At 37.6% G+C, this 13,267-nt stretch overlaps 1 protein-coding gene across 2 annotated transcripts; it reads left to right on the top strand.

Annotated features, from left to right (window-relative positions):
* The first annotated feature begins 1,796 nt into the window (after positions 1-1,796).
* On the top strand, positions 1,797-13,103 carry LOC137390228 (rac GTPase-activating protein 1-like). Of its 2 annotated transcripts, none has more exons than XM_068076540.1 (13): positions 1,797-1,901; positions 2,498-2,592; positions 2,679-2,786; positions 3,039-3,172; positions 3,456-3,817; positions 4,072-4,210; positions 6,457-6,599; positions 6,741-6,904; positions 8,196-8,303; positions 8,412-8,629; positions 9,727-9,983; positions 12,073-12,142; positions 12,602-13,103. In XM_068076540.1, exons 1-13 carry the CDS (start codon positions 1,823-1,825, stop codon positions 12,657-12,659), a joined length of 1,935 nt encoding a protein of 644 aa, XP_067932641.1. In that variant the 5' UTR covers positions 1,797-1,822; the 3' UTR covers positions 12,660-13,103. The 2 variants fall into 2 exon arrangements, with proteins under 2 accessions (XP_067932641.1, XP_067932642.1); XM_068076541.1 differs by having other exon boundaries at positions 9,739-9,983.
* Positions 13,104-13,267: the final 164 nt, after the last annotated feature.

Consider the following 13,267-nt stretch of genomic DNA (forward strand, 5'->3'; position numbering starts at 1 on the left):
GTATATGCAATCATAATAACTTTTAATCAATTGTGGTTCTATGTCAATCACTGCTATATATTTGGTCCGCTGTTTACCAGTCACATTGAACACATTGTCTGTTACATGTATGCCACATGAACTGTTTAACTTTACACGCTAGCCTATTGATATGCAAGTATCTGACACAAAACATTACTTGCTGGTTCTGAGATTACAAAGTTCATGCAAGTTGGCACTCACATGCCCCAACAAGTGGTGGTAAGATATATTTCGGATCAAAACACGCAATGTGTAACATGCCAAATGTCATGGTGTACTTATGTGAGTGTATTGCTTACACAAAATTCGCATGCTGTAATGTGCACAGAAATCGGTTGTTCTCTGATGAAATATTACAGTTGATGTTTGGTTTTAACTCATCAACCATTGACAGAGGTCTTTAAATAATTAAAGCAAACTTTGCTACTTCATACCCTAAGCTTCAACTAGCTTTTGATGTTGTGGTAGTTCTTGTTAGACTGTTACATTGATGTTTGAATACATAACTGCTATTTCATTATTAACTATGCAGCTAAATTGAAATTAAAAGCTTTTGAATGTATGTGCAGATCTTTGCTTTTTTTAATGTGTGCTGCATAAGCATTTTTATCGTCTTTGTACCATATTCTGTAAAACGTCAGAGCATTCCTTGGTTTTTGTGAAAAATTTTCAGTATTTTCAAAAAATAATATACAGTCCATGTTTGTTTGCTACCAAGTATGAAGGAGTGTGTTTGTTTCAGTGGGCCAACACAGTATTTTTTATAATCAATTATGCGAGATATACATGTGTCTATTCATTAATCTGGCTAGGTCTAGTCCTGGTGAGCAGAGGGTTGAATCTGATTCATTGTTTGAGTCAGCAAGTTGCAGTGCGCCAGCTGATTTGCATCAGTTCCAGGGTGCTAAAACAACATTAGTGCTATCTCTCTATTTAGAAAATCACTGGTGGTCCCGTCATCTTACAAAAAGCTTATGTAAACCTTATCCAGATGCAGAAGGAAATTTTATTGTCAACGTACAAGAATTAATTTTCAATGAACTTAATGACACTTTTGTAAATAGTGATACTCACTGTTCGACGATGTTTATAAAATAATTTGTTGCATACAATAGGGTTAATGTTGTATCGTCTGAAGGAAAGTGCAAAATATAGGCGACATTTGATGCGTCCGTGTAAGAGTTAATGCGCCACTTTTAAGAGAAGGGTTGAAAAATACAGCACCATGGTGTTCAAGTTAAGGTTTTACGGTAAATATTATTGTAATTTCACTCTATACCCAGCCAACGCTGGGTCTCAATGCTAGTAGATACTAAAATCATATATATATGTATATATTATTATACATAGAAACTAAGACACATAAGGAGCTCAACTACATTTTATTCACTTTAAAAGTAAATATATATTTTTAATCAAACTGAGTTTATATATCTTCTAATTCGATAAAATCAATTTGAAGGCAAAAAAAACAATCTCGTTTAATTTGTGTACCTTAAATGCTTTTGTATTTCAGTTCGTGTTGAGTGATATTATTTTGTTTCATAAATGTTTGAATGAGTTAAATTGAACTATGATTCTGTTTACATAAGGGTGAACTTCAGTGATGCTCATATTCTCAAGGATTATGTTCATGGTAATTGAGCTCATATCTGATATAACAGACCTTTTTGCGTGTGCCTGTTAAATTTAGGGAAGAAATGGATTTTATTTAAAATATCACGCTCTTATTGTTAATTTGTTTTTATCTAGTCTTGCTGTTGCCAATATTGTCACGTCTCAAGCTAGAATATTGTCCTCCATGGATTGGAAGGAGCTTTCTCTGGTAGCCCGGTATGATGATTCTATTCGACACCCTCTCTTTACCTTCCAAGAAGGAGGTGGGTCGCAGGAGTAGTTCTACTTGCATCTTTTATTTTAGCACAGTTCTTTTGTTAGGTGTACTTATTACTCTTATTTCAAGATTGTTTTTGATCAGTTTCAGTATCTTATTAAGTTTTCAAATATGTAATACATTTTAGTACATTGGTTCGGATTTGTAGTGCAGTCTGTAGCACATTTGTTATAGCTTGCATTTCCATTAAACCGGGTTAAACAATCTTTTGCAAGCGATTAGATCACTCGCTTTTTAACTATAACAACCATGCAAGTCGCTTTTATCGTTTAGCATGCGCAGATTACAGTATATCTGATATGTACAAAGCCCTTATTGATGCCAAAAGTTTTCCATTGAACTATGGTCCGAACAATGCTTTTCTGGATACTTGTAGTGTCCAAATGTAGTGTGAATATGTATTTTTATGAATCAGTCATCAAACTATTATGAAGTACCCTAAAACAATAAGGCTTATGTTTAATTAGACTTGCTCATTTGTCTGAGTTCAACAATTTCTGCCACATCAGGTCTTGTCCGTAATCAAGACATAATTGACACACAATCTTGCAGCATAAAATTATCAATTGAACATGATTGTAGACTGGCGAAATTTTATCAGTCATGAGCTGAAGGTCCGTCAAGAGCTTCGGGGTAAAAATAGAGCAACAGATAAGTTGGAAGCTGACTTGAAGCAAGTAAGTGTCGTTAGGTTATGATAGGTATGACAATCAGTTCACTGAGGATACTGCGCTTTGTCTAGCATTGCAATGCTTTCTCATAGGCCAACAATGAGCGAAAAAGACTCGAGTTCACGCTTGCACAAGTAAGACGGGAGTTGGAAGAAGAAATGTTAGAGCGCAAGCGGGTACAAACTGAGCTGGATCAGTTGGTATGCTTCCTCCTATTAGTAACATATACTGAATTGTACCAGTCGAGATAGCAATTTTCTCCAATTAGTAATGTCTGCCAGGTGGTAAATTTCGCTCCTATTTGTGACATATACCGAATGATTGTGGTGGGGTGGGGGCAGTACTTACTATTAATAACATATACAAGTGGTAGTAGTAGGGGTAGTACCTTTTTTCCTATTGGTAGCATATGACAATTGTTAGTCAATAAGGGTTTTCTTACCTTGTCATAGGCTCGTCAGATGCAAATAATCAAGGAACTCGTTGGGAGCAAAGGCAACCAGAGCTACAATTTGTTGAGTGAGGAAGAGCGGCAAAAGTTGGCATTTCTAAACAATTCAAATCCATATGGCTGGGGTAGTCCAAGGTACGTTCTTGAAACCCAAAGTTGCTAATGTAGTGCTACTCAGTCCAACTATTATTCTTGTATGGTGGTAGGCTCTTTAAATGATTGGTTGTATGTCGTCTTGAGGCCAGCAAATATATTTATGCGATTAGTAGTTACTCTTCCTTGCTTAGTCGCATGTGTCGGTCTACTTTTAGAGTAGCGGTAGTAATAAAGTTTGTCTTCTATTATATATCTTAAAAGATTGTGTCCTTACACTATGTTGATCACCTGGCATTCTGTAGAAATATTGAAATTATTACAGCATGATGGATACAGGTCTGCTGGATGAGTCTTTATCACTACTCTCGGAGTCCGAGTATGATAAAACAGGTGATGACATACTCCAGTCTCGCGTTGTACGCCGCAGCAAACGTAGGTCACGTCCAAGTGAGCCTCGGAGTCCTTACCGTGTGCCCAGTGAGGCAACATTGAAGAACTACTCTGTGGAGCCAACAGCGCCTCCTGAAAGTGAAGAAAAAACTCCACCAAAGAGACGTAGATTGCTTGGCGGCGATACCGAGACTTCAATTGAAACAGATGACAGCAGCACTCGACCGCCGCCTCAAACTGATGTGAAACCAAGAAGGTCAAGTCGGAACAAGATGAAACGGAGTTTGTCTGCTGGTGCGATAAACATCACAATATATATGTATTTTATTATATAGCAGGTCGTAAATTTGCTTCAGTAGTCTTTTTAATGCCATCTACCATTCAAAGCAGTCAAGACACTGTCAAGTACTAACCTACTGTCAAGTACTATCTTACTGTCAAGTACTATCCTACTTTATCTAGATATTATTGAAATCTTTTAATCGGCATGCCTTTTGTAACCACATTTCAGCAACAAATGTTGGTAAAACTAAGTTTTTACTTTCTAGGCGCTCGTATCGATGATGAAGATGTTGATACAGATTCATTTCATGACATTGACACTGGACGCAGAGTACCTTTAAGCTCAATTCCTCCGAAGAGTATTCTTAAGAATGGAGGGTTTGAATCTCCTACCTCACCACCTGAGTAAGTGTTCATTCGAGAATTGGCAAATATAAAATTGCAAATGGCACATCAGGTTATCTATACTTGTTTCCATCCAAACTGGCTCACTAAAGGCTGGTTCCCGTATAGGCTGCAAGCATTGGCTACTGGCTTGTTGGACTAGCATAAGTTGGTGCTCTACATTCTGAGTACTATTATTAGCTCTCGGCAGCAATCAGAAAAGTTCAACATTGTTCAACTTTTTGGAAACTTGTAGTAGACAAGATCTTTTCAAAATGTACTGAATGGGTGAAGACCAGCATGGGATATGGGAACCATGCTTACCAAGTTCTGTCTTCTGTTACTAACAGCAATTTTTTAAACAACCTTGACCTTTCGTAGCAGTTTGGCCAAGCGTTACTGATAAGGCAGGTTTTGTGGGCACAAGCTGCCAAGCCTCGTGTCCTAGTGTTTTTCTATTCAAAATTTCTGTGAGTCTCGTGGGCGATATGGCAACCACGGTTTATGTACATTTGTGTTTGAAACTGAGTTTGCGAAGGGCTAACAGAACTCAGTTTACTCTTGCAACTCTGTTTTAAGGAACAAGCAAAACATTGCACGCCTTGCATTAGGGACTTGAGGCCCCAACTCAAACTGAGCACATGCAACCTAACTTTATCCTGTAGACATTAGTTCTCACTGTATGCCAAGGAATTGAGTGCTTACCTTATACTAAGAGCCCAAGTCCTCGCCTCTAGCTGTATACAAGAGACCCTACTGTATACCGAGGCCTTGAGTCTTCACCTTATACTGAAGATTTGACTTCTTGCCTTAAACTGATTGTAGAATAAGAATCGGTGATATACTGTAGACGCTCTTTTAACGTAAATGTCCTATAACGTAGATTCCACTTAACATAATGGATTTATGTCAATTTTTTCATTCTCATTTTGTAAAAAATTTTATATGTCGTAAGGCGTCAAGTCAGTGCAAGTTCTCAAATTCAATATTGGTAATGAGAATCTCATAGTTAGCCTTAAAATATCGCTTTCTCTCCTGCTGCATTTGAGAGAAAACATTGTCTTGGGGCATCTCTATCACATATGCTAGTATGCTAGTAGTCTAGCGTTCTTTGAGAGATCATCAGGTGTGATGCCAATAAAGCACAGAGAATAACTGGTATCTGCACAATTATTCAGAAATAACCAAAGGCAGATTGGTGCAGGTGGCAGATTGGTGCAGGTGTTGGATTAAGTGGAGTTTGACGAGTTTAAGTCTCGTTGAAAGTGATTCTTTATCCTAGCCTACAACACTGGCTCGTAGCTATAAGCGGGTACAAGAGACTGATGAAAATGTCACGAGGAGCCCGTAAGATCACAAAGGGAAAGACGTCAAGCAAGACATTAAAAAACTAGGCATAGACGCTGCCACAGCTAAAACCTTGACACGGAGGAAAGAAGAGATTGTTGACACGCAGTAAAAGTCCTAATTGAAAGAGGGAAATTTGAACAAATAGAGCCTTTCGATGATGATGATGAGGACGGCTTCGGAAAGACGGACAGACATACACCACCCTTATTATAGCAAAGATATATTTTTGTTTCACTTTATTTTAGACATACTAAATTTTTGTTTCTTTGCACCATTCAGAAAATATCGAAATCAAATTGGCATTGAAGGCGTGCGTTTCTCTTATCTTGGTGTAAAATTACTGTAATCATTGGCCCTAAACCAAGTGGAAGTGATGAGAAAAAAAGAGAGTTGTCGATACAAACCCGTAATACCACAGTTGCTGTACAGTCATTAAAGTAAAAGGTTTAGTTTTTTTTTAAGGGTTTGTGTGGTGAGTTTGGGAAGACCTCGCAACGGATTAAGCAATTGTCATGTGTGTTACCGGTCGTATAACGTAAAGTCCTTATAACGTAAACATCCTCAAAACGGATTATTGACATTGTAGGAGCATCTACTGTAGTATATATATATATATATATATATATATATATATATATATATATATATATATATATCAGCTAACGAGATGTTATTGGGCCCAGGATGTGCTGCAGTAGGTAGAATAGTTTATTCAAAGAATTGCTAAAAGCATTGGTGTGTTAAATTGAACACTTAACACCATAAACCTAAAAGCTCAAACTGGTTTGTCACTAAATGTACATGTATGGCAGATTATTCACAATTGGGGAATATTGAAGAATGCTTATGCTATGTATCAAATAGCACCGTTGGCTACTATCATAACTTCTAATGCACGTGAGCTGTATTTCATTCAGGTCACCGACAATCAAACGATGGGCTTCAGCTAGTAAACTGCAGCGCCAGCATAACCTCTTTAGTAAAAATGTGATGCGACCCGAATCTTGCACTCCATGTGGCAAAAAGATCAGGTTTGGACATCGGGCATTCAAATGCAAAGGTATTTCTTCCTAAGATTTAATCATCAGTTACTAGTTTGACCTTTGTAAATGCCTGCTAGAGTGTCTTTGGATTGTCACATGGGTATCTACAATGATGCCCTCTAAATACCTTTCTCACACATAAGACGCTTATCTTTTAGATTGCAAGGTGGCAAGTCATGTCGAATGCAAGGCCAGACTATCTCAGCTCTGTATCCCGACTGATGCTACGCCCTGCAAGGGTACACAGGGCAATCGTATCATTGACTTCGCACCACCAGATCCCCCTTTTGTACCAGCAATTATCTTGCAGTGTGTCAATGAGGTATGCCTTTGTCATCGTTGATACGCGTCTGTCATACATCTTTATTGTTGCTCAGTTTCTGAGCTCGGCTTTTGCAGAACAATTTACTTCCATTTTCTTTTCAATGGTCCACACCTAGCTAGAACGCCATTAAAAGAATAACTACAACAATACATTGAGTATCATCAAACACGAGTGCTAAGGAAAAACTTAAGATTTTTAAATGGTACTCTTTGTTTTTTAAAAAGCGATCATAACTTTGAACAAACCATAATGACAAAAAGAGATCCAACAAGATGACTGCGCGTATAACACCCACTTGCAGTTTTAGTTGGTGAGGACTGTCCTAAGGTGAAATTCTAAGAATGTCTCACCATTCCTACCTAGTTAGCAGGTTTTAGACCATAACCATTTTGTTCCTTTTAGGTGTATTAGACAGTTGAAACACCTTTTGAAAACAAATTTTGACGCGAAGTTCTAGTAAATGGCAGTTTTCATCTTGAGTGGTCGCTATTCAGGGATAGCATGCGCTGTAAAAACGACATATCTCCTTGATCAATGTTAAAAGCAGGAATATTATGGATCAGTTGTGTGTCTGTTTCGGTGGCTGACATGTGTCGTAAAGATGTGATTGTGCCAAATTTTAGTTGATTTTAACAGAAATTAACTATGTTTTTCTATCATTTGAGATGTTGTTTGTAGTTTTAGGCGATCGCACTGTCACGATATTTGAAGATTAAAATCTACAAAAATTTATCATGACCAAAAATCTGACTCAGAAAAAAAAGATGTGCCCAGGCTTACCCAAAATGATGTTTATAGTGAGACAGCCTGTCACTATCTCTCGTATTCACATCGGCTATTGCAATAAAAGTCTAGTCCTCTATTCGCATATATTTTATTTTGTATTTGCTCATGATTGCTAGAATAAAATTTTAACGTTTTTAACAATCACATCTTTAACTGGGGTTTTGTGTGTGAAATGAGAAAAAGGTGACATGGGCTCGTGTCATATAATCCGCCGGGGCAGTTTAAGAAATCTGACTGGAGGATGTTTGGTAGTTTTTTAAGTCTTAAGCAGGTATGACTTTAGTTTCAAGATGAAATACACCTGTGTAATTTGTACCGCTGACTTGTCAATCTAGAAACACAAGTGCAAACTACTGACTTCACCCTCTCACCTTAATGTAAAGGTACCTTTTCTACGTTGATAGCCAGTTAGAAACACTCGCATCAGGAGATTTTCTGTCACATATAACATCTGCTGCCAAAAAATTATATGTACTTAGTTTTGCTTGTACCTGCACCATAGGTTGAGTCAAGAGGTTTTAATGAAGAAGGGATCTACAGAAAGTCTGGCTCTGAACGAGAAGTCAAAGAGCTAAAAGACCGATTTATGAAAGGCAAAGATCCTAAGTTGGTAGGTCATGGCGAACATGGGTCTTTATGACTAGCGGAAGTAGCCTCCTAACCACCATCTTATTGGTCCCAGCCACCACTTTATGCACTAAACTAACCCTGGTTGTAGGATTCGGTCTCAGACATACACGTCATCTCTGGATGCCTCAAAGACTTCATACGCAATCTCAAAGAACCTCTCATCCCTACATCTCTCTGGACGTCATTTGTCAATGCTGCTCACTTGACTGGTGAGCATCAAAGGTCACGCGGTGTGCGAGAAGCTATCAAACAGTTGCCTTCTGTCAATCGAGACTGCATTGCTTTCCTCATTCTTCACCTGCAGAGGTGAGTCTTCAGTCCTTAGCATTACATGTTTCGTGCAGTCTTATTGCATTACAGTCATACCTCACATTATACAAGCTTGATGTGTTCTCGGCTGAGCTCGTATGTCAATTCACTCGCATCTCAAGGCACTATTTCCTATATGAAATAACCAAATACAAATTAATCCGTTACCATACTATGAAAAGCCACATAAAACAGGATATTACGACGGAAAATGTGTGTTAACTGTTGTAATTCAGTACCTACGCCAACAAAGTAATAAATATCTATTTATTACTTTGTTGAAATAGATGTTAGTTGTTGAAATTTACAATAAAATGTAACATTATGTACACTGCTGCAAGTTTTTACCTTCAAGACTGACGTAGTGGCTAACAGCGGTCTGAGACTTGACAGCAATGCATTTAGTACACTAAACTTTTGTGATGCTACAAAACAGAAACTTTGAATTGAACTAAAATGATTTTAGCTTACTAAACACACATTTGAAGTTAAGTTTTAAAATTCACTAAATTGACTTTAATTCTATTGTTGTAATTTTTATTATCTATTTTTGGCTTGGCGTTTTTTGCCTCGCATTCACTACAATTTTTAGCCATCCTTTTGAAAAAGAACTTTTGTCAAACTGATTCGAGGAGAAAGACCGAGCGATGCTGTTTTCGAAAGTGGCCGCTTGCATGCTTGGCCATATAGTGGCCATCAAGAACCAGCTCGTATCTCAAAGATACTCGTATCTCAAGGAAGAAACTTGCTCAAAATGCTTCTCAGATCTCGATTTTCTTGTATGTCGAGGTGTGACCGTACTTGCCGAGTATATGGCTAACTTTTTTATGCCAAACCATGTTCATCTGCTGCTTTGTTTAAACATAAGAGTTGATTCTGACTTGAATCAGAATCAAACCTTATGTTGATAAGGGTTTCTCATTCAAGTGTTTATTTTTTGATCAACCTCGAAATACTTTTTACAATTATAGAAATTTAACCTTTCTATCTAGTTCAGCTGTTGATATGCTAAACATTTTCTTTCGCCCATTTGTGACGTATTTTATTGTTGTTTCATTTTCGAACTGCTCACATAGTTTTTCATTTATAACCAGGGTGGCTGAAAGACCCAATACACGGATGGGAATAGACAATTTAGCTAAAGTTTTTGGGCCAACTATGGTTGGGTACTCCGTCAAGGCCCCCGAGCCTGCACAGATGATATCAGAGACGCATCCACAACAAGATGTGATGACTTCACTGTTGGAGCACAGCACAGAATTTTGGACAAACATTCTCCGTAACAATTACAGTGATGCCGGCTCATGCGACTATGATTATGCTCAAACTCCTGAGACTGCTAGGCGTGGAGGTAAATCATCTCATTCTTTTCAAATGTTTCACACTCTAAAGCCTGGTTTCCATATACGTCGCAAAGCACCGGCAACAGTACCGCAGGCTATTAGCGGTGAAATGGGGACATACGCGCCGAGGATTGTCGGTAATTGCCGGTGTCATCGCAATAGTTTACCGCTAATGTCGCAGAAGGGCGCAGGCAAAAACCTTCTTAAAATGCACTGTGCATGTGAAGGTCACCATTATAGAAACGGCATGGCGAGCGAACATTTTATTTGATTCCGCGATTATGTTTAGCGATGCAGCTTATATGTGAACAGATGCCACCGAGCCTAGCATCGCAAGCATTTTGCTGGCGCAAGTTACCGCCGGAGTCTCGCAATCGATATGGGAACCAGACTTTAGCCACTCGGTGTGGCCATTCGGTGTAGTCACTCGGTGTAGCTACTCGGTGTAGCCACGTGACTGTCTTTAAAGGTTGACTTGCAACAAAATTCACATTACAGTTGGTATCAAAAGATTCACCACGTCTTACTTTGCTGTGTTGTAGGTGCAAAATATGTGGAAATGTGATTACAAGCTTCTAAAAGCTCAAAAACGAACAGTTAATCGCAGCCATCACGAAAACGCCATAGGTTCGAATCCCTTTCCAAAACGGCTCAAATGGGACGTAGCTGAATGCGATGGTTTCTGTTTACACTGTTATGCAACCTCACTCGTCGAAATATTTTCACAAATATACTTCACGCATTCAATAAAACCGTGTCTATTGACACGGTTTATTGAACGCGGTCCATACGCGTTTATTTCATCATCATTGTAATGCTATCACTTTGAGCACTGATATCTTAAAACCTACCGTAAAAATTTGTTTGTTTTTTTAACCTTAGCTCGAAGAAGTGCATGTCATCCTCTGATAAACATGAGAAGCCTGTTGGTCACCTGTGATAGTCGACAAATGCTGCAGAAATTGTTCGACCTGTTTGGTAGGAAGTATGGGTCACATGATCATATTATGACTAGATGATTAGGGCAAACTGAAGCGAAACTGTAAAGTAGTGAGCACCTATATTTAATAAGGGCTTTTTGGTAGAATCCGAAGTGTTTGTCATAAAACTAGTGCTACGAAGCGTTTTATATTGAGCCTTTTATTGGCCTTTCATTTCATGTAATAGCATCACGTGTCAAAACAGTAACCACGTTGAGTACGTCGTCGAAATAAAGGGATTCCAAGATGTGACATTTTTGTGAAGGCTGCGATTAACTTCGTTTTTGAGCTTGTAATCACATTTCTACATATTTTGCACCTACAACACAACAGAGTAAGACATGGTGAATCTTTTGATACCAAATAACTATAATGTGAATTTTGGTGCGAGTCAACCTTTAAGGTGTACAGAATTACTGTTTTGTTTCTGTGTTAGTTTGTTAGCACTATCTGTATTACTAAAAGGAATTTGGAGCAGGAACTTGGAGCAGCACGGAAAATGAGCCACCACTGAATGGCAGGTTTAGGAACTTTTCTAATATAGCCGGTACTCTTTTAAGCATGTTCACATTTATTAAATGTTGAAAAAGATGTTGCTACGGTTGCATGGTTACCGTAGCGATAGACAGGCTTTGAAATTAGGGTTGCTTCATGATTTATACACACAGAGATTACTTACAGGATGTTCCAGTCACTCCAGACATACAATAGGCATAATGTAGAACTTTACACCAGATTTTCTATCATCCATAAGATTACATATCAAACAGAATGGTAACTGTGTTTTCTGGTACAGTTGAACAATCAACAATTTTTCTTCATTGGAATTCATATTATTTTTGTTCTTGATTTTGTTGCGTCGATTACTTTAATCAGATTTCCTGTACATGTACTTTAGTATATCAGGATATTAAAGATTTTACTATAATGATCGCAATTACTTTGGTACAAAGGCGAAAATCTTGTTATATGGTTTATTCTAATATTTTATTCACAGATAATATTATAACTTTTCAGGGAATAATCTAATTGTATCATTTTTATATAATTTAGTAATAGCAATACTGTTTCATTAGTTTCCTATCGTTTGTCCAATTGTGATATTCTCCTCCTATAGGTTCTGACAGCGATGCTTCGGTGCCAAAATCGTCTGCTAAAGTCCGACAATTTTTTGGCGAGTCTCCAAGGTTTGTGCACATTTTACTGCAGTATTATAATATACTCTTAGGACTACTATAAAAGAGTAGCATGCTTTGTGAATTGGCGAAATAGCGAATCTATTCGGCATCACTTTTGTACTCCTGTGGCATGACACTGGCTCACACGCAGTGCTGTTCTATCAATTCTCTAACAAGGAATTCATCCTAAAGTAAGTGCTTGGACACCATTTGCTGCCCACAAAGGAATAATTTTATTGCTGTTTTTGGGTATTTAGATATTTGAAATAGATGTATAACTGGCAGATTTTGCTAGTTAGCCATGAAACACAGGAAAACCTAGTAGAACTAGTTTTATAGTTTGTCCGTAGAGATAGTCATCTAACAAAGAACTATTAGTTGAATTCATGGAATTTAATGGAATTACATTACTAGCTGATGTTTCACCTATGCCATTATCTGCTCTAGACAATTCTCTGCTCATTTCAGATTTGAAGAGAGTCAGCAGCATAACCGGACATATTTCCCATCACCAATGCTCAAGTAGAAAAATACATGTCAACTATATACCGTGATAGTTATTCAAACTAATATATATTTTAATGACAACTACTTACATTCTGTTTTCTAGTATATCTCTTCTTATTTTACACCTCAGTTTATCTGCTGAATACCAGTGACGTATTGTTCCTCTGCTGAGTATTCGCAGTAGGTTGGTATCAGTCTAGTTGTTAGTATTGATATAGTTAATAACATTCCCCTTGTGCTGTTCATCAGTGGTAGGCTGTGTTGTCACTCTACATACGTATATAGGCTACAGATCGTTGTTATGCACTTATGTTTATACATTTGCTTTTGTTTTCAATTAAATCTTGATGAGCACTCGCAATAAATTCCCTGTAGTATCTATGAAGAACGATATTGTACAATTTTACTTTTAGTCTCCTTCTTGTGCACAAAAAATTTAAATAATAAATTCACTGATATTTTAGTCTAACTTATAAAAGTGGTTCACAGTTATGCATGCAGAATGGTTCTAATCTAGCAATCGTTTGATTCCGAACCTTTCAGACCATGACACTCTTCAAGTGCAATATGTATGTGTATTAGCATTAAAATATATTTAGTTACCTACTTGTAAATGCTAAACACAAT

This window comes from Watersipora subatra, chromosome 3, assembly GCF_963576615.1.
Source record: "Watersipora subatra chromosome 3, tzWatSuba1.1, whole genome shotgun sequence".
NCBI classification, from domain to species: domain Eukaryota; kingdom Metazoa; phylum Bryozoa; class Gymnolaemata; order Cheilostomatida; family Watersiporidae; genus Watersipora; species Watersipora subatra.

What these genes read in the sequence shown, in the direction of transcription:
- LOC137390228 (XM_068076540.1), top strand. Translation starts at nt 1,823, where the DNA reads ATGGATTGGAAGGAGCTTTCTCTGGTAGCCCGGTATGATGATTCTATT. An exon ending in TCTCCTACCTCACCACCTGA is followed by an intron (nt 4,211 to 6,456) that starts GTAAGTGTTCAT and finishes TATTTCATTCAG; the next exon opens with GTCACCGACAATCAAACGAT. An exon ending in TCGGGCATTCAAATGCAAAG is followed by an intron (nt 6,600 to 6,740) that starts GTATTTCTTCCT and finishes CTTATCTTTTAG; the next exon opens with ATTGCAAGGTGGCAAGTCAT.